This window comes from Homarus americanus, unplaced genomic scaffold (genome assembly GCF_018991925.1).
Source record: "Homarus americanus isolate GMGI-L3 unplaced genomic scaffold, GMGI_Hamer_2.0 scaffold51476, whole genome shotgun sequence".
In the NCBI taxonomy this organism is placed as follows: domain Eukaryota; kingdom Metazoa; phylum Arthropoda; class Malacostraca; order Decapoda; family Nephropidae; genus Homarus; species Homarus americanus.
In genome coordinates, this window is record NW_024736148.1 from 381,300 (window position 1) to 403,598 (window position 22,299).

The 22,299-nt window shown below is 37.1% G+C and overlaps 2 protein-coding genes across 3 annotated transcripts in view; one reads left to right on the forward strand and one right to left on the reverse strand.

The window, feature by feature from the left end:
- LOC121872004 overlaps positions 1-6,546 on the forward strand; it is a 28,351-nt gene extending 21,805 nt beyond the window's left edge. Inside the window, exons 3-5 of the mRNA XM_042374628.1 lie at positions 439-612; positions 1,273-1,444; positions 1,598-6,546. Coding sequence (XP_042230562.1) covers positions 439-612; positions 1,273-1,444; positions 1,598-2,063 — 812 coding nt within the window. The 3' untranslated portion in view covers positions 2,064-6,546. The remainder of the gene's footprint in view (positions 1-438; positions 613-1,272; positions 1,445-1,597) is intronic.
- Positions 6,537-22,299, reverse strand: part of LOC121872003 (girdin-like) — a 50,658-nt gene continuing 34,895 nt past the window's right edge. Inside the window, exons 18-28 of one of the 2 annotated variants that reach the window (XM_042374627.1) lie at positions 21,631-21,765; positions 20,986-21,186; positions 20,356-20,501; positions 20,115-20,207; positions 18,618-18,644; positions 16,632-16,704; positions 15,917-16,176; positions 13,251-13,458; positions 12,842-12,906; positions 9,445-9,615; positions 6,537-9,145 (exon numbers count right to left, since the gene is read on the reverse strand). In XM_042374627.1, the coding sequence (XP_042230561.1) occupies positions 8,938-9,145; positions 9,445-9,615; positions 12,842-12,906; positions 13,251-13,458; positions 15,917-16,176; positions 16,632-16,704; positions 18,618-18,644; positions 20,115-20,207; positions 20,356-20,501; positions 20,986-21,186; positions 21,631-21,765 (1,587 nt within the window). In that variant the 3' untranslated portion in view covers positions 6,537-8,937. The remainder of the gene's footprint in view (positions 9,146-9,444; positions 9,616-12,841; positions 12,907-13,250; positions 13,459-15,916; positions 16,177-16,631; positions 16,705-18,617; positions 18,645-20,114; positions 20,208-20,355; positions 20,502-20,985; positions 21,187-21,630; positions 21,766-22,299) is intronic. The other variant, XM_042374626.1, reaches the window with a different exon arrangement.

Genomic DNA, 22,299 nt, shown 5'->3' on the forward strand with positions numbered 1-22,299 from the left:
TAGGGTGGTAGGGAAGTAGGGTGGTAGGGAAGTAGGGTGGTAGGGAAGTAGGGTGGTAGGGAAGTAGGGTGGTAGGGGAAAGTAGGGTAGTGGAGAGACTGAGCCCTTAGGGACCACACAGCTGCTCAAATACATCAGCCTGGTCATGTCCTTTTCTCTGGGATACCATATAGGGCAGCAAAACATTTTCATAAAAATTTACTAACAAAATGTTGGCTCAGCTATATCAATAGTGTTATTATTATCCAGTCTGTATCTTTGTCTGGCTAAATAAAGTTACAATATCAATATAGATGGATCTCCTCCTCTGTGGAGCAATTAATGGTTTGTAGTGGTGTTTGCTGATCATATTGTGGTGGAGAGCTGAAGGATTTCTAAACAATGATTGATCAAGGCACAATATTGAGAACAATATTGCTCACAGATGCATGTTTGCAGGTGTAGGCATCGTGCTGATCACAGTGTCTGGAGTGGCGTGGCACCTAACCTCCAGGGACGCACCATGTCGAGTCATGCTGGGTCTGGCCCCCCATGACCCAGCCCGTGGGGAGCCTCGACGCTTTATGGCTCGTATGGCACCAGCCTTCGGTCGACCACATCATCCCTATGCTGGTAAGTGTATCTCGTCAGCATTTGCAACCTCTTGTTCACTATCTACACTCAACAGCATTTTCGCGCATGGTAAAAGGGAAGAGTTGTGGTTGTGGCAGCTGAGTGGACAGCATTTGCCTCTTGTCCATGGGGTTGCTGGTCAGTGCTCAGCGAATTCCCAAGCCACAGTTCTTCCTTCTGTACCGAAAAAATAATTTCTTCTACATTGTATGTAATATAATTTGTCTTCCCACTTACAAAATAATATATTTCTTCTTGCCTTCCCAACCCCTTTATCTATTTCACCTATCTTCCTCCCAAACAACCCTTCTCTCTCTTTCACCTTTCCTCTTTTCCCACCCTCTATTACAATCTTCCTGCCCCTCCCCCACATCATCACACTTCCCACCACTTCTGTCACTCTTCATCCCCATCTCATTCACTCTCCATATCACTTTCATCACTATTCCTCACATACCCATCCTCTGTATCACTGGTCTTTTCTTCTTCCCTCTTCCCATTATCTCTATACAATACCTCCTTTCTCTCTCCACTCCTCCCTTCCCCACTCCTGCCTCATCCCTCTGTTCTTTTATCCCATTTTAACCCCAACTAATTTGCTTTTTCCATTCCTATTTTCGTTCCTACCCCAACCATGTATTAATAAAAACCGTGTTTCAGCAATGATGTACCCAGAGTTCCAGTACCGTCCTCCACCTCCTAGTTACCAGGCCTCCATGCAGGAATACCGGCTGCGTCTTCTGCTCTTGGATCGCCATCATGCACACACTGCAAATCCACAAGCACCTTCTCCACCGCCTACCTACCGCTCGGGTGCCCATAACCTTAGAGGGTAAGTCAGTGAATACTTTCAAGTTAAAGTACATTACAGTATGTAACATTTAACTAGAAGAAATGCTACTAGTATCATCAGACAATTACAAATAAGATATCTTCTCTCACCTTACATCCATTTCTTTTATTTTACCGTGTTATATTTTCTCAGACTGGCCGTAAACACCTTGGGACGAGAGAGCAACTACAGCCACCCACCAAGTTATCGATCAAGGGAAGGTTCCATCTCCCACAATCCTGATGCCATTCCATCATCCCATCCAGGAGGATCTATAGCTCCTGCACATTCCAGGGATCCCTCGTGCTTATCCTTCCTCTCACATGAATCAATATACTCGACTGGAGCTCCACCTTCACAAGATGGTTCTCTTCGAGCAGCACAATTGGTGGATAGAGATAAAGTTGCTGTTATGGAGGACTCGGCCTTACCACCAGCCAAGAAGGATAGCCGTAAGGATGACAACACTGTTACCATTGTACAGACAACAGATTCATCACAAGTCATTGGCTCTGATGCTGTAGTTGTTACAGTATCAGGTTCACATTCAAATTATGTTACAGCTCCATCACAACCCACCTCCAATGATGCTGAAATATCCGTCCTAGCCCACCTTTGACCTCAGTTACTGCCTGATGAATCCAAACTTTGAAACTAATATATTTACAGCATATTACAAAACTAGCTGATGTTTTCAATGAGACAAAAAAATAAAATATATATGTATTTTCTTATAAATAAGATTCCTATTTGTATTTCATTAAGTATGAAGGCTTGTTAGTGGTAGCCATATTTTTTTTTAAACTTTACCCTATCAAGCAATTTTGAAGGTAGATTATGGAGTTGTATAGACTGATGTTGATCTGAATGTATGAGTAAAAAATACATAAAAAAAATACAAATATGTATTCATTACCATCACAAGGGTTGATCTACATGGACAGTTGACCACAGGTGGCAGAACACTATACATGTGGGCAACTGTACAGTAGTCGCCCATTATATCATAACAATTTGATTCTTTTGGAGAGTGCTGTTGCCATAGTCAGAGGTTGTTGATTCTATTGTATATAAATATTGTGTAGTCTTTGTTTATTTGCACAAACCAGCCAACCTCACATGTACTTGAGGTGACTCGAGTGGTATATTTAGTCATATCTAACTTATGACATATTTAAAATGCATGTATGAGTTGTAAATAATCACTATTGGCATTTATATATACATATATCACAAACATACTTTATAATCCATGATTGTAAAAGTAACCAAAAAATAGTCATTATAGATTAGATTATATTGCCAGTGTTCTTCCTGTGGTATAGGAGTGACAAGTGGGGACCAAAATTCTGCACAGTTAATTCATCATGGTTGACTTCCATACATGTGAATGACATTACTTTGCAAATAAAGAAATCTAGACAAACTAATGGACATAGTGTGGACCCTACTTGTCACTGCTACTGTGACGCTCTTGTGTCTTGTTGGGTGCTGTAGCAGAATCACCTTATCTCAACACAATATGTGATGTGTTTGAGCTGAGTTTCAGTATTGCATATTTTCTTTTTCCTACAACTCCAAAACTTGAGCTTGTCTCAAAACCTGTGATGTATTTACTTTTAAGTTCATCACATGTTGATAAATCTGCATAACATGAATATATAGTTAAATTTAAGGATATTATTTGAACTGTTATTCAGTAGCCTTTTATTTTTGTGCATATTATGAGTTGGCCTGATACTACTGTACTGTCAAATCAATGGAACTGTTTCCCCAGTTTTCGCTAAAAAAAAATATGTATGTAGGTCATGGTGAAAAATTATGGATTTCCAAAAAATTGATAAAACGCAAACTCTTACCGATTAGACACAAGCTCGAATCCTGTGGCCAAGTAGGGTTGGTAGGGCAATATTTGCTAGGGTATTGCTCCACTTTTCACAACGATGCAGAGTTAAGCTAACCCTTCTGGAAATAGCATAATGAATGTTAGCTTTTCACAAATGTACTCTTGGGGCAGCAACATTTTGACTCTTCCCATAATATTTCAGTCGCTGATAACCTTTACACAAAGAGTTTAGAGCAGAGAAAACACTTCAATCATTTGAAAAATCCTACATGTTAGTCAGGCTTCCACACAAGAGAAGTAATTGCTACATTATTACAATGCAAAAAATAATTATGTAGAAAAGGCCAGGATTACCGAAGCAAGTACAGTAGTACTGTACAGTGATATCCCCATTAGCTGGAATAATTGGTGCAAAGCTCTTCTGGAAATGAGATATTTCCGGGTATTGAAATGAATTTCTCATCCCCGAAATTTTTCCGGATACTGTACTGGGTTAAGTATTCAGAGTCTAAACTACGCACATCGCACGGAGAGATACAGAGCTATATTTATTTAAGCAAAATATACTGTCGTACTATGATACCTTTTTTAACGGAGCTTCGACCAACTAGTTTTCGTTTTGATGGAAATTAAAATAATATTAATTTAATAATTACTGTATTAAAGTAGTTATAGTTTCATTCAAAAAAAAAATATAGTGAGAGAATCACCGATAAAGTCTGCCGCCACCTTTGTTGTTTACGGCCTCAAAGCCAGGCATGGAAAGCTGGCAGCCTGTGGGCCGCATGCTGCCCAGATCATGTGTTTGTGTGGCCTGTAGAGTGATTGAGAAATTCTATTTAACGTGGCCTGCGGGTCAGATAAATGCAGCCAGTTTATGGTGAGTAAAGCAATATTTATTAAAAAAAATAATCTTTACACACAATTTGTTGCCGTTTCATCACCTAAGAATAAGTAACTACAAAAATGTAACAGTGAAATAATATATATAGTCAACAATATAAATAAACCTTTTAACTTGTGAGAGTTTATGGACCAGGTTTGGCATGGTCTGTTTGATGGATTAGCTGCCATGAGGCAGTGAGTCACTTGGGAATTAACTCAGGTTGGGTAAGTCCAAGTGAGGTCACGGGCAGTGGTCACACAGTGTTCAACACAACAATACCAAAATTGCACCTCGGAAACCCATGGTTAGCAAGTAATTAGCATTGAAATAATGTAATTAAAATTTTTCAAGCGTCATTATTACCGGTAATTACCCCACAAACGAATCGGGGACCATAGATTTGGAATCAGCATGCTCAGGATTACTTATACTAAGATTTTAAATGAAGTCTAATTTTGGGTCGAAACCGCCAATACAGTATACAAATATGTAAAGAGAGAGAAGTGCCTGCAGGTTTTCATTGTAATTCCTCATATGCCAAGATTAACATTGGAATTATTCTGGTGGGTGTGTATCGTAAGTAAGAGAAATTCTGTATCTGTAGGAAAAATAAACGTGTTCACAAAATGCGTCGCTCACCTTCTGTTAAATGCCAAGAAACATTAACATATTACTTTTAAATTATGATGGATTTGTTTCATAAATGGGAAAAAGGCGGACTGTAAACTGAAAATATCATAAGGTGGACGTGACGATAAACTGCTTCACTGTCCGTGCTAATACTACAATATTAACATTACTTTTTGGTTAGGTAGGATATAAATTTTGGTGGGTTGGCCTGCAGAAAAATACCTAAATCGTAATGCAGCCCATTGCTGAGGAAAGGTTGCCCATGCCTGCTCTAAGCCAATCAGATATCATCTCAAAATGTACACAGTAGCCCACCAAGATTCGTGTCCATGAAGGAAGGATTGTACAGTACAGGCACTGTCTACTACACATACACCTCTACACTAGTGTACAGTCAGCATACACTGTCTACCTGGTTGTGCACAATACTTTCACGCTTGCTGAATGTACAGTATAGTTACTTTTTGTGTATCAACTTGTATTTTTAGCCGATTGTGTCCTGGTACAGTAATGTACAGCACTACACAATATAAATTGTACGTAAAAACAGCAGTGAGCAAAGGGAACAACCTTGTATAATGGCAACAGAATACGAACTAAGCGCATGAGCTACCAAAGCAGTTAGCCTACCTACATGCCCAGTATGTTGAGATGCGTTGGAACATGATGCAATATCTCTGAACTTTTTTAAAATTTGTCCTCATTCCCAGAACAGAACGAAGAGATTTCCTCTCAATTTTTCTGGAAAATGTGAATGATTTCATCCTCTGAAACTTGTTCCCATGCTCGGAATGGAGAGCTTTCCAAGAATGCTCAAAATTCATTTCGGCTATTATAGAATTTCGGGGACCAAAGGTTCCGACTAACGGGGATATTACTGTACAAACATGTAGGAAAAATAAATATAAGAAATTATTAAAGTATGGACAACAGCAAAATTTAAGAACCAAGGATGTATGGCAAACCACCAGGTGGTGTTGCACTCTGACTGGCCACAAAAACTATCAATGAGAGAACAGCTGTCCCTTTATGTCTCCTATGGTAGTGCTTCCATGGGTAACCGAGGCCTAGCAGTGTACTGAATATTTACATATATATTTTGTATTCTACTAAACAGTTGAAGGAACTTCCATATATTTCACACATCTTTTAGAATGTGAGATCAATGAGAGTTCTCTGTACTGTACAGTATATGCATATTTACCAAAATTTAAAAGATGGATACAAATATGTGGAAAATACCTGTATTTGTAGTCCATTTTGGAGTCTAGTAACACTTGATCAATCACTTCTTTGAATTGCTATGTAAATCCAGTAGTAGTGCTTCAGTGTGTGTGTGAACAAGGCCAGCCCTATTAACTTTCACCCTTTGCTCTCAAAACCTTTAATATCTCAATGAACCAATTTTGTTTTTTAAACATTTTAATAGCACTAACCTCTCTCAAATTATAGTCAATTATGGCTACAATAACTGGGTCTTATTTATATACTCATGACTTATGCAGACCTACTTGAAGTGGGAAGAGATTATATAAGTGAGAGAGGTTCTTCCTTCCCAGAGATTATCATATTATTCCTGGCCACAGCATTTAATCAATCGTTTTATGCTATACCTAATTTCATTTTAAAAACTGGAGAAAAATTATTTTCCTTGCTGAATATGATATAAAATTTTTGGGCATAATTGTAAAGGTCCCTGTATATATTTTGTATAACTAAATAAAACCATCTTTACACTCATATTTCTTTTAATTCATGCTGCCCTGCAATCTTGAAGCATAAGTCATGTTTCAATAGTTTAAGCTGAACAAGAAATGTTAAAAGTATCTCAACCAAGATCAGTCGAGTAATGCATAGGTTAACATACAAGATCAGACTTGAGGACTTGACACATGCAGTTATTACATACATGACACCTGAATGAATAAGGTGGTTGATTACTTATATAATTCCTCAATGCAAAGTCCCCCCCCAAAAAGTATCGTTAGCCATGGGGTCAATGTGATTCGAGGCTTTCTGAACAATGTTACTCGCTCTGTTTCTGTATAGCTGGTAGTTCTACACCTGCGACCTTTGAGCATGAATGAGTATACTGTATATGTTTTCAAATAATACAAATACTGCTTAATGGATATCTTGTTATATTGAAGTAACTCATATATGCTATACAAGGATGACTCTCCACAATCCTAACCCCATCTCTATCTGTTGCTGATATGGCAAGCAAGCATATCAACTTATGATGATGCACTGGGGATCACGTCAAAGCATTTTGTCAAGTGTTTCAAATTTAGTGATGGAAAATCTAACAATACTTCTTATGGGGACTGTACATCTTGATCAAAAAGACCATGAACGAAATAGTCTTAATGCCTAGTAATCATTATATTCCTTCAACAGTAAAATTTGATGGATGTGGTACTAACCATAGCTGTTCATAATTTTGGACTGTTAAACTACATTGATTATCGAAGGTTAAATTTGTCACAGGTTGAGTTTTGAAACAATTTACATCTCAAAAATCATTACAAATTATACACAGATTAGATCTATCTACCAAAAAATCACTTCTATCTTACCTAATGAAAAGGTTTAGCATTGACGCTGGACACATCCTCTGGACCGTACTGTATCTCTTTGTGGTATGAAGAGTTCAGGTTTGAGAAAATTGCTGAAACACTACAATACCTAAAATGTAAAAACTTAAACAAACAAAAAATTCCTTACTCAAGACTTGTACACACAATCCAAAAAGTATCTCTTACAATTTTGTGTTAGGCAATATGACACAATGGATGAAGGATTTGACAACAGAAGTCACAGAGTTCATTTTGAAATTCATCAGACACCTCCATAAAGATACTTTTTGGACCATGTGCACTTATCTTGGGTAAGAACCATGAAAACTTCTCTCCATAGACCAATCTACATAAAATTAGTAATGATTTTTTTTCATAAGTATAATGAATTGTAGAAAAAAAATAAAAACCTGTGTAACACCATGAGATTAAGACTGCCTTATGTACTACATACAGGTATGCCATTAGGAACACTACAAATGCACATCTCGACTGAACAAGCTAACATCACCTACACCAAGAGACAACCAGAGTTGTACCGTAACACTCCAGACACCTTTTGTTGTTCACTCCGCTGTTGGATCCAGACTTTAAGCAAGTGTTCAACATACTATAACAATGGTACACAACTTGGTTAACTGGATAGGAATTAATGATTATCAACTTCAAAAATTTTAAATTATGTGAATTATAAAAAAAGAATATTCTGCACTAGAAACTTATTAATGAACACTGCATTCAATAAACTACCCTTTGAAAACTAACCGATATAAACGAGGTCAATGGAGTATTACCGCTAGACTCGGCCGAACGTCTCCAGGAACAGCCTAGCAAGCCACAGGACATCACAAGATTGACTCAATACACGAAGGTCTCTTACATCAAATGAATGATTATTCTAGATTTTGATGATACAGAATATAAGTGAAATGAAAATGATATGCATTTAAATTACAAGACGCACACTCTCCATTTAGATCTCTCTACAAACGTATAGAAAAATCAAAATACAGTGGCTGACAAAAAAAAAAAAACTACATATGTATGTACAAATAAATTGTTGTGCCCTCTGATATATGTACAAATAAATCACAAGCAGTATACATAAACTGCAACATTACCAATAAGGAATACACCTGATCTACCTAACAGATGATAAACTGTTTGAGATCAGCTGAAGTCACGTTTCATCACAAATTACAGTCAATACCACGAGCTCTGAAGTCACTACATTAAATCATGCACCAAATGTATTGCATTTTGAAACACAAGGTTTACTTACACCTAGTCATAACTAAGTTCAGGTAACAAAATCAACTTTACTGTGGCACTACATCAAAAGTATCACCCTTAACTTTTGCAGCTCTTAAAATGCATGTTTTTTTAGGATGGGGAGGGGCAGAAATTTAACCTTTTGGACCAAATTGCATGTAAAACAACTGCTGAAGCTACATTTGAGATGGATGTCAATGAGACATTTGTCAAATATTTATGATGCAATTGGCCACTTACCTAAAGGAAGTTCCTCCTCCGTGCCACTAAACAGTAGATGTTACACACACCCATACTCATACCAAACCGAATTATCCACAATATCTTTCCCGGTCTTTAAAGGCGTGTCATCTGAAGGAGGTGGCCTTGGTGGAGGCTTCGGTGGTGTTGGATCGGGAATGTCAGGAGGTGAAGTTTGACTAGAGATTAGGGAATCTGGCTGAATGACGCTGGACCCACGACGGGATCTTGGGGGAACCTGTGGTGCACTACAAACGTATGAAATCATTAGTATACACTACCTATTTCAGGGCTAAAAAATATGACTCCTAAGTGGCAGACCAGAAATAAACATAATACAAAGTGAAGTCTTCCAAAAGATGAACCTTTATGTAAATACTTAACATTTATTTGCTAATTCTACACTACTAGCCAAAATCACAAGTTTTAAAAACACCACAGTTCATGTTTAATAATAAATACCCAATATAATATAACTACAACTGTAATGTCATGAAATTGTGAACAAACTGACAGAATTCAAAATGTATTGAATTTGGCAGCATACCTGGATGAATGATCTGCGCGGGGTGGCAAACGGGGAGTGGTAGGGGGTTCGTCGTCCACTGCCCGTTCTCTCCGAGCACCAGTCTTTGGTGTCGATGCCTGTGGTGCTCCTCCTGGTGTTGGGGTGCAGGGAGTGGAGGGAGGAAGGCTGCTGTGGATGCTGCTGTAACTCCTACAGAAAAAATTATATAAAAATATTACGGATATGAAACTTCTTATTTCAGGGCGACTACAGAACGAGACAACACCATCATGCAAAGGGTTATAATGCTGTCTGTAGGATGATGCTCCACACACACTAGCAAGGTTACTAACTCCATTTGGCACAGAAGGTGCAATTGAAATTCAGACCAGCTGCACTGAATGAATCAAAGAAAACACACACAACCAAACACAGAAGCATAAACATACAACTACAATACTGTACTGCACTCTCTTGTTGTTTCCAGAGGCCTGACAGGAAATACTACACACAATCTCGATACAGAATATGGCTACATGAACAAGGACCAAAATCCAGAGAGATGAAAAGGGAAGAATATGTACTGTACTGTGAAACTTTAACATAAGAGAAAAGTTCCCAATAAGGATATTTTCAAACAATCAGAGTACCGTTCTCCCACGTGAGGGTTGGCGACCACAGTCTTCCACTCTAAACATTCTTAAGGCCATTTTTAGCAAACCTTTGGTGTTTTGTATCTCTCTGGGGACCCACTTTTTAGTGTCAATCATCCTTCTCAGTCTGTACCTTCCCCTGGTCCCCCTACTCTCAACTTTGCCCATTTAAATTTTTTATTGTTCCCTCATCCCTAATTGTATGACCAAAGCTAATTTTAGAATCAACTAAATAAATGATGTTTACACCTAACTGATCTGTGACTGGAAACAACCTTTGGACCATTATTGTTTTCCCGCGGGTGTGAGTCGGCCTCATGAGAACAAGCATCTTTTGTATTATGATCAGTGGTTGGAGGGTTGGGATTACAGCAGCAGTATTGAAATAAGATGTAGATAAGGTCTCAAATGGCAGCTAAGACCAGTACAGTAAAGCTCCAATAACGATGGTTCAACTAACAGATTCATATCTAAGACCCTGGTTAATTTAGGACCCAATTCAATGTACACCATTATTTTCTTTGTATTGAAGATAAAATCAAAATAAATATATTACATTTTCGTATAAATAATAACTAAATCCACATATTATAAAAAAACCACGCCTTGCACACGGAAGTTGCCGGGCTTGTTAGTGGTGACGCCAGCATCACTAGTGTAAACAATCGCAGCTGGCGGGCCCTTTGTTTTCACGCATCTGAACAGGAAAAGGAGAAAAGCTTTCTCAGGTTTCTTCCAGCATTTTTGCATCCCTATTCAATATGAGCAAGAGAGCAGGAGATGGTAGTGTTGTTTCAAAAGCTAATAGAAAGTGCATAAGCTTAGCCAAAAAACTAGATGTTATAACAATATGAAAAAGGTGAGAGGTCTGTGGATATTATATGGAGCAGGCAATGAACATATTTTCTGAAGTGGATCCATTAACAGAACAAAGCATTAAAATTTAAATAAATGCAAATGACCTCTACATAAAGATGTATAATGAGAAAAGAAAGCAGCTGTGCAAGGTTCTTTTGACAGCTTTATTATTCAAAGGCCTAAACCATCAACTTCAGCTACACCATCAAATTCAGTATCATAAGCAGCTTCAACAACAACTTCAGGTTCAGTAACAGTTTCAGCAACAGCTTTATGGAAAGCTACAGCTTCAGCCAGAGTTGAACCTGATGACTTCGTCATCTGAGTAAAAACTCGCTGTCCTTATGTTTTTGACTACCACCATTGGCGAGTAGAATTTTTGTTACCGGTATACATTCGTAAATATTATTTAAAACATATATGAACAGTAAATAAGTGTTGCCTTCATATTCATATGCAGAGAAATGACGATATGTTTTCACATGTACACACTTACTGTACATACGTTGGCGTTCCCAATCGTCTCGCTTTATTTCATTACCATTAGTGGTTAGCTACTTCTAGTGTTCCATTTTTGAACATTAAATCACATTACTTAAAACATACATACAGGTATTCAATTTTTTGACATTAAGTTCACTACAGCTGCAACCAGGATCTTATTTTCTTCAGTAGAACCATCGTCACTCACAAAAACAATGCCGTCTTGTCTCCTCTTGTGTGTTTTAATATTCTACGTATTATTTATGAATTGTATTGTTCATTTCGCATATATAAAGATTAATTCAATCAAATACATATTCAGTAATAAACAACAATGAATCTTTTGTACATAGTCTTAAAAAGATAAATGGCACGGTATCTTTAAATGAGCACGTATATGTTGGCATTCCCAAACCATCTCACTTTTTTTTCTTTACCATTAGTGGTTAGCTACTTCTATTGTTCCATTTGTTAACATTACTCAAAACATATATATTCATTTTTTTACAATAATTTTACTACAGCTAAAGCCAGGGTCCTATTTTATTAATTTTCTCGTGTAGAACTATCGTCCCGGACTCCCGGCTGTAAACACAAACGAAAACAATGGCTTCCAATCTCCTCTTGTGTGACCATATTATTATTCACTTATATTGTATAAGGTGCTTTCAGAAACATTATTTAAAGAATATACACTAGTTTGCAATTTTCATTAATTGTATTGTTTTGGGGGGAAAAGAGGGTAAAAGGCCACACAAAAGATATGAAAAGGTCACACGTGGGAACGCATCTCATTATTATTGCTTTATTTTAATGGTAATTAATGATTCGCAGTACGATGATTCACCTTACACTGCAATATTAGAGGACACATTACCGTCGTTATTCGAGGCTTTATTGTACGTTGTTAGCTGTAGGGATGGTGACCAATATCAGAGGTGGTTTTATATTCCTTCCATTCCAGTTGCGTCCATATGGGAGGTCAGGTGGATTAGGGAATGCTTAGCTGCCGTTCAAGGTTAAATGTTGAGTTTTGTATGCGAGGCTCACTGAATCCCTGTCCATGCTCCCTACTCTGCAGGCCACAGTACATGAACCACAATTGTCACATACCTCTTATTAATTTATCTACGTGTTTTTCTCATCCTTCCCATAATTAAAAACAAGCACAAACATACAGTACACACAAATACCATACTTAAGATGTGGCAAATAAAGGATTAATAAGCTGTAGTCATCCCCCAATGGTTAAAGAAAATATCTTATCAGTTAGGATGAGATGGATTACAGTTTATACACACAGAAACAAAGCAATCAAAATTGGTTATCAATATATTAACCTTTTTTTGCCAAATTAATGTGGACATAAAATGTTATAATATTAAAGTATACAGAAAGAGACAGACCTGCACCAAACTATAAACCACAGGTATTTTTCATACCTGTTTATCACCTGTTGGCTAAGAGAGGCTGATGATGTACTGCGTATGGATGCTCTGCCTCGGCTCTGAAAAAACAATAATAATGAGGTCTAGTTTCTAATGCTAAAATGCACAGATTATACTAAACACCAATTTATAAGTATTCATATTGGATATATACAGTACAATGTGTTTGAGTGTGTGCATGAAAAGTAATTTACTGTACAGTACTGCCTTCTGGGCTGTATTATACAATACTGTACTTGTACATGCCCATACTAAAAGTTAAAAATTAACCGGGATAAATTTGATACTTTTAATACTGTACTTTTCTTTACTGTAAACCCCAAAGTTAAGTCATCACTGCAGTACATAAGTGGAGGTAATACTACAATATAATGCATCTGAATAGTACACAGGTCTTAGCTACCTGGTTATCTTGCAGAGGTTCGGGACCCACATCCCGTGTTGGTATGGAATCTGAATCTTCGGTGAGGTATACAGGGCGTCGAGAACCAGCACGGCTAAGCTCGGCAGTCCCACTACCGGCTGTTACTGTAGAGAGAGAGTCCTCCTGGTGGCTGTCACTAGCATCACCTGATCGCACACTCCCCACATCCTCTGATGATACTGAACCTCTGTGGATTGAAACAAAAATCTAAGATACAAGTAAAAACTACAATTCCTATTTTTTCTTAAATTTTTTATGAATACATGAATTAATGCTAATGAACAAATATGCTTAATTTCTTAATGAATAAATTAATGCTTTAGTCTCCATCACCTGAATGAGATTACTACATCCCTTCCCAACAACACATAAAATACAGTAGGGTCAGGATATGTCACGAGATAGGGTCCAACGATGTTCGCTATATACTAAATCGGGATATATAATTACATGTAATCAATGGGGAAAATAGGGTTGGGTTCTGGAGGCCCCCAAAAATTATTAAACTTGACTAACGAGTTCATTGTCTTACTAACTAAAGCACCAATGAACACTAGACTCGGGAACAACAGGTTGTTTCAATATCAACATCAAGGAACACCAGTCTCAGGAACACTATATTCGGCAGCTGGCGCACCATCCTGGGAACACCAGACTCGGCAGCAGACGCCACACTGCCACCCTCACTTGACAATCCCACACCTACATAAACGAACACCAAAAATATTACTTACAGTATTAAATCTTTTCCATTATCTTCACTTCACTTCACTTCACTTCACATGTCACTAGCAACCCATTTACACTCGCCTCAGAAGTCGTAAACTGCAGCAGAGTCGGCTGCTTTCTTGTCACTCGCTCAGAAAGACTGAGCAGGCGAGTGTGAATGCATGAGTGAGCAGCCACGGTGGCGCCTCTGGTGAGCAAATAACGCATTTGTTTGCCATGGCGGTACATTTGAAATATTTCCTGTCTGATTTCCCTCGCGAAATAAGAAAATTTATCGCTAAATAAAGGAAAATTTCAATAATTTTGGTCGCCGCGATATACAATTTTTTTTATATAAAGTCTCGATAAATCCCAACCCTACTGTACTGTGCTTCTAGTAGTAGGACCTATACCATTTTTTTTAAACATAGTACTGTACTGTAAAACTGACACTTAACATTCCCAGTCATATACTGCACTGTACAAAACTTTCAGCTAAATGTAAAAAAATTATAAATTCATTGTGCATAAACAAAACTACTAGCAATGAACTACAGTACATGGAACCTCAAATACTATTACTACCTATACAAGCTCAAAGCAAAGTATGGTCTTGATGGCAAAAACTGCTAATACAATTGGAACTGGATTCTTTAAATTTGCAATCTGACCACTAGCAAAAAGTTACATACATCCACAAACAGTGATCAAAGCTAGCCACAGGTCAGGCAAATAACAAAGTAGTGGGAGAATACTTTAACTGTTGCCTAAGGGGTAAATAAATTGTATTTCCCAAATGGTTTAAATGTCTCAGTAGAACATTTTAAAGATAAGAACCAGGAACTTCAACAAGAGGAAGAATTATAAAAACTTTTATGCTAGATTTACAACATTCCAGAGTAAATAAGGTGTTCGACACTAAAAAAACCTAACTACTAACTTTAAAAATAACAAATCAAGTACAACTCAGTTCCATAGCTGCAAGACATAGTAATGAAGTAAGAAAACCAAGATCTTGGTATAATGGTAAACATTTACAACAGTTCTCCTCGAGTCCTGATATTTGCTCACACTTCACTCAAGCTGCCACTGGTTCTAGCTGTCTATATTTCATCCATCTGGGTTAGAAAAAAGTTGACAGATTTTGCCTTCACAAGCAGGCTACTACTGCAGGTACAACACTGAACCTACTTGTCCCTACACAGCTGGGTCTGCTAATAGTCACCTCCTCTATCACTGTTCCCACCACAGTCTTGCCCATTATTCTAAAATAAAAAAAATGTTGTGAACTCTTAACTCCTTACTCATGAAAGCTGATCTTGACCTACCATCAATTTTCTATTTTCCAACCATCACGACATGCTGAGTGCTGTTACACTGTGCAGTAGTTTTAAATCATATACATGATTTTTGCAAGATATATCCTTACTATACCAAAACTAATTTGTAACGAAATGTTAAGGATGGGAGATCCATTTGAACTGTACAGATTATGAGGTGACATCCAAATATGTTGGCAATATTAAATTGACTAAACTTGTAGACAACTGATATTTTCCCCCTGACATTATGTAACAAATGAACAAACCTCTCAAGTGTATGATGAAGTCAAACGATTGCCAGAAAATGAGGATTATGATCGAGAAAATAAAAAGGGTATAAGTGTACATATCCCCCTGTGCAGTAATGAGACATAAATGTTCAATTTACCAAGAGACACTTGTCTCTAAGATGCTATATAAAAACATTCTCTTGAAAGATAAACCATCTTTCTCTTCCACCCACAAACAAGTTTTTTTAATATACCCGTCCGTGTGTGTGTGTGTGTGTGTGTGTGTGTGTGTGTGTGTGTGTGTGTGTGCATGCATTCATTAGGAGAGGATGTGTCAGGTTGTGTGTGCATGAGGATATCCCGTTTACATACAAAAAAACCATACCTGAGTATTTCCGAGGTGAAGGTATCACTGAGGGCTGGTGGCAGACTTTTCCTATAATGATTAGGTGTTTGTCCATTCCTCCCTGATCTCAGTTCTCCAGCCTCCCCATCATGCAGTGGGGAAGGCGGCAGGTTAGGCGAGGAACGGCGAGTCTCGGAGCCGGAATCCAGTGAGTCGTTAGCATGTGAAGAAGATCCCAAGGATGAGGAGTCTGGGCTGTCTCCACCCTCTTCACGCCCACGGGATCTCGACCGCCCACTCTGAGGTCCAAAATGTATGATTATAACACAGTATGCAACTGCTACACATTGTAGCCATTATTGCTATATAATACTGTATAATACAGTCCTACAATTACTGAAAACAAAAGCAATGTAACATGTAAAGAAATTTATATACTGTACCATAATTGTCATGAAAGTTTTACACATACCAAGAATGAAGACTGACCCATTAAATCACAAGTACAGTACAGTGCTGCACTAGGTTATGGAGATGCCCCCCCCCCCCCTATCTCATTACTATTTCTGTCTTTAATATTTTAAACACTTTTCATGGGGTATCACAGTACTGTACTGTACATGATATAATGCATATTCTGTACAGTACACCAAAAGTTCCTGACTATAAAATATTTTGCTATAAGTCGCTCCTCCCTAGAACACATCTCCGACGTATAATGAGGATCCCCTGTACAGTATGTGTAAATACTTACCCTGGGTACCTTACTGATGAGCTCCGTCCCGGCTTTTCTCACTCTGCGGACCAGGTTAGAGCCAAAACCTTTCCTGAGAAGACAAAACACACAGACTGACCATTAAAGAAACACATTATCTCTGGTAGGTACAATCAAATGGTTGTACTGTATTTTATTCCTCCTCTTCCTTCAATACATTTATTCTACACTACATCACATTCAACTCGAGGTTTTGTATACATAAATAGCACAGTACAAAAAACAGGTCATACAAATATATCAGGTTATTTCGATACAGTATGTTACAACTCACAAAAATATGCAAAGTAATTACTACAATATTTCAACTAATTAATGAGAGTCCCACAGGTGTCGGTATCAAGAAACTATGACAACTGATCCTGAGAATAATAAAACTGCAACATCATTTACCGGTATAACCTTAAACTTTTAGAGTGAAATTGTAAGTTATGAGATTAGTTCTACTCAAAACAACACATTCACAGAGACCATGCAAGAAGGTGGTCAAGGGGACAGTGGATTCAAATAATTAAGTAGCTTCTCCTTTTGATCATTAAAAATAGAAAAATGTGAAAACAGCTTAGTGTATAAAGTGTGCATCTTAAGGAATAAATGAACCAAGATATCTAACCATCTCTCTCAAGCAAAATGAAACCATCTCCATTCCCAAACTGGATAACCTCAAGTGTTTAAAAAAAAAAAAAAAAAAACTTATTCACTACTGTATATGAAACCATCCATGATATACAACATTACAAGGAGACAGTCAACAGAGATAACAGGTATATTAAATATAACCTGGCTGGTTCCATTATAAATTTGAAAAATATTGTATTAAAGTGTGTGTGTGTGTGGCCTCTATACTGTCTCTAAGATGTTTTAGCAGTTGGTAATAACAGTCATATGTTATCACTATCCTTCTAAACGCTGCAATTTGCGATTCTAAAACTAATAATTATTTCTCTTCCGACATTTCCCTACTTCCAAGAATCTTTTTCCCGTGTAATTTAGTTCTAAAGTGTACACATGGAAAACTGCATTCCTGCATGACAACAAAACCAATGTGCAGTATTGTTTGGATGAACTGTGCTAAAATGTTAATGTTACTGAAGAATATTTTTAATCCACCACAATATGAACACAAACTATTCAATATTTTATCACAACAGGAACAAATCTCCTACTTAAATTGATTATATGTATGGAATAAATAAGTAAGGAAGACATCAATAATTAACCAAAACTTTCAACAGAAAAAGAATACAGTGCATTAATATGAATCGGCTGCAGGTGAATAAACCGAGGCTACAGTAGTTTTAGCGTGAAATTCTTCTGTGGGTGAGAAAGTGGCTATGACAAATGGCATACAGTACACCATTGGGAGGAAAAAAACAATTAACTATAGCCAATGGTGGTTAATAATCACAGTACAGTACATTCTCCATGCTGAGTTACAACTAAGACTACAAGAGTTAAATGACTTCACACGGCCAAGGTGGAAAAGAACTGCATTATGTTTGACTTGAGTGATGAACAGTAAATAATGAGAGTAATTTGTTCTTCCAGTCATCAGAAAGACAACAATCAAGGCATGAAACATACACAAGATTTCTGAAAATATTACAAAGGAGAGTTTAAAACACAACTACCAGTCTGCATGTTACCCTTGGCTCTACATATGTTATAAAATACCAATGATTTCAAATTATTTCATCAAACAATATAAACACTAGAAATTTTACCATATAAAAGTACAGTTAAATACAGTATTGTCAATTTCACGAGGAACTATAGACCACATTACGACACTACAAATCTTTTTCATAATTCTGAATTGATGTTTTAGTAATGTAAAGCATTCTGACAAGGTGAAGGTGAGATCCAACATGGTAGAACCAGTGGTAACATGACACAGAAGAATCAGTAGTTACATGAGAGGGTTGCAATGACCTGAGGCTACTAAACACATCCCGTGTTACTTACGAGTACGGCACACAGCCCGGTGACAACCTAGCAGGGGGAACATTCCTTCTTAGATCCACACTAAACTATACTCTTATCAACTATAAATTCCTCATACTAATTTCATATTAGTATGGAAAGATGCACATCAATATAACAATCACTCCTTATCAAGATTCAAGACGTACAGAGTATTTATAAGAAATGCCTTAAAAACTACAGTACTGTACATAGAGCTGAATGAAATGTTTTACCAATATTAATGTCTATAAACTATGCTTAACCCATTACCAAGGAAAGTCACTACATTAAACTGTCAGAGAGCTGACGGACTTCCACCAGCACTAAAAGCCCCCAAAACGTACACTAAACCCATAAAAAAAAGCAATAGTAAAAAAATTACCATTGTCGAAACCCATTGTTTCAGCATATGAGGTCCCGAACAAATTTTGTTCAAAATTCATACAATGGTACTACTTTATATGCTGTTGAAGGATTGGGGTTTTACGTTTTAAATTTCAAGTAATTAGTGTTAATTAATGAGCTTTGAAATAATTTAATACATACAGAATATTTAAAATGACAATTACTTTGAGCCCATAAGTTTTAAATCACCTTTATATACATTTTCTCATTAACAGACTAGTATTTTTAAGGTTTAAACAAGTTACTTTTCAGTTCCCAGAGAAAAGACGTTGTATTGTGAAAATGAGGTTTTGGGCATTTGAGGTAAAAAATTAGATTTTGTTCAAATTTCATACAGAGACACGGTACTCTAACATGCTGGTTAAGGATCTGGGTTCTAAACCTTAAAATTCATGTAATAAGTTTTTATTACCGAGATTTGAAATAATTTATTACACTGTATACAGAATATTTAAAGCAATAAGTATGCTGAGTCTGTCCGTTTTAAAGTGCACACACACAGCAGGTGATGGTAGTGTTGTTTCAAAAGCTAATAGAAAGTGTATAAGCTTAGCCGAGAAACTAGATGTGTTAAAACGATATGAAAAAGGTGAGAGGTCTGTGGATATTATATGGAGCAGGCAATGAACATATTTTCTGAAGTGGATCCATTAACAGAACAAAGCATTAAAATTTAAATAAATGCAAATGACCTCTACATAAAGATGTATAATGGGAAAACAAAGCAGCTGTGCAAGGTTCTTTTGACAGCTTTATTATTCAAAGGCCTGAACCATCAACTTCAGCTACACCATCAAATTTAGCATCATAAGCAGCTTTAACAACAACTTCAGGTTCAGTAACAGTTTCAGCAACAGCTTTATGGAAAGCTACAGCTTCAACCAGAGTTGAACCTGATGATTTTGTCATCTTAGTAAAAACTCGCACAATATTCATTGGCTGTCCTTAAGTTTAAGAAATTTACCCCTATTGCAAACTTTATCACACCTCAAATACAATACAAAACTAAATGAATCAACTCCGTGAGATAATAGAATTACTATGAAGAATCGAGTAAAAGTTCTGTTTAACATTTAAAAATTAGAGCCTTACTTCTTAGACGGGGAGTTGTCCATGCGTCGGTACTGCTCCATGATCTTCTCCTCCAACTTCTCCTTCCCTCGCCGCAAATTATTCAACTTGTCCCTACAAAATTAAATATTCGCCATCATAGTGTTCAAAGTGGAAATCAAACTCGTAACATAAGAAATTTTGACTTCATGTAAAAGATGAACAAGCGCGTTCTATATTTATCACACCCGTCCCATGAAGCTCGAGTCAGAAGCACACATACGTGAAGTTTTTCTCCTCCTGATGGAAGTGCTGCTTGTCCTCCAGTGTCTGGGTGAGGAGGTCATGGTACTGGGTCAGCAGCAACGACACCTGAGACATGAGTGACCGCCTGTCCTCCTCAAGGGTCATATTGAGGGTCTGAAGCACCTACAATATGTAACAAAGGAAATTTTGGGGATTAGTTACATTACATATATGTGGGGAGGAGGGGGGAATCTTCTCTGTGGTTACAAGTGATGATGCACATGATAGTACGTAGAGAAAAGATAAGATACTTTTCTCTAAGAGTCCATCTGGATCAAGGTTTGTACCATAATCTTCCATAAGGCCAATTTAGAACAAACAATCTCTAAACATATGCCATAAAAAATAAAGAAAATAAATAAATATATGCATGTAGAGAACCTGACTCCCCCAAAAGTCTGGCCAGAAATTATAAAGTTACTGAATTCCACAAAAAAAAATATTAATTTTTATATAAATTTAATTGCATCCTCACCATACATTCTTACCCCTTAATTTCTATTTTCCTTTAACATTATTCTTCTCTTTACCAATTCCCAGCTAACACACTAATTCCACATGATTAAATTCCTCCATCATGCTTGTGCCTCCCCTGTGTTGTTCGTACCTGGCATTTGTTGGTGAGCTTTGAGACTTCAACATCTAAAGCTGCCATCTGATCACGAGCATCATTCAGTTCCCCCCGAAGTTCCGTGAGCCGCAGCTTCACAGTGTTGTTTTCGGTCTTGATGGTCTTATAGTCACCCTGGAGAGACTTGTACTCTGTTCGTAGCTTCTCGTTAGCTGAGAAGAGACTCCTGAAGTCATCCTGAAATTTAAATAGGAATACACATTTAGTTTTACAAAATCTATGAAAAACGTATCCATACACTTTAATCCAACTGAGAACCCGTTTCAACAGTTTTATTCATGATTTAACAAGAAACATCCCTACCAACTCATGATAAGAATACCATGGCAACAACACTGCCCTAATAATTCTGCATTATCTATATGCAAAACTACAAATAGGGATTCTATATAGGAAGAGAATGAAAGTTGCTTAAGAGGGCATCTAGACTGAGAATGAGGAAGACCGAAATGGAATTTATGTGAACCATAATCTTTACGTTAATTATCCACCGAGATTACAGTATAGATTTATATGTATACTGACCAATAGCTTATTTCAACTACAGTATATTAACTATAAAAAATAACTCGACCAAAGGATGAATAATGTATGCGTAAACAAACAAGTAGTGCTGTATACCTTTAGTCTGGAGTGTTCACTACGCAGGTTTGCGAGGGATGTGGAATCCGTCTTCAACTTGGTCATTTCATCTTCCAAGGCCTCACGGAGCTTTAGCAGCTCATCCTCGTTGGCAGACATGTTACTCTGACGGTCCTAAGGGTACCATCATAAGATTAGTCAACTTACATTACTGTGAGAAACAAAATTCTGACATGAACACAGTCCAATTCACATTTCCCTATGAAAATATAACAAGCTAGAGTGAAGTGTGACAGCAAATAATAATTGTTGGGTTAATGGAAATAAGCAAAAATGGCAAATTAATCATTCAAATCAATTATAAATATTTTGAATACAACATATGACACTTACACTTATAATAAAACAAGATAAAAAGAACAAATACAAACTCTTCACCCTAAACTTAATAAAATCTTTTCATAAAAAAGTGTTGGTATGTAATGCATGCCTCTAATAAACTGACAAATGTCTTCTGATAAACTGAAACTTAAAATATAAAAGGCAAACAATGATCGCCAAGATATTAAGGCAACAGAGCTAGACAAACAGGTATGATGCACAAAACACAGATGTGAAATTCCAAGTGGGTTAAACAATAGGAATAAAACCATGTCAGGTACTGTATTTAAAAATGACAGCAACTGGTGAAAACAGAAATATTATAGT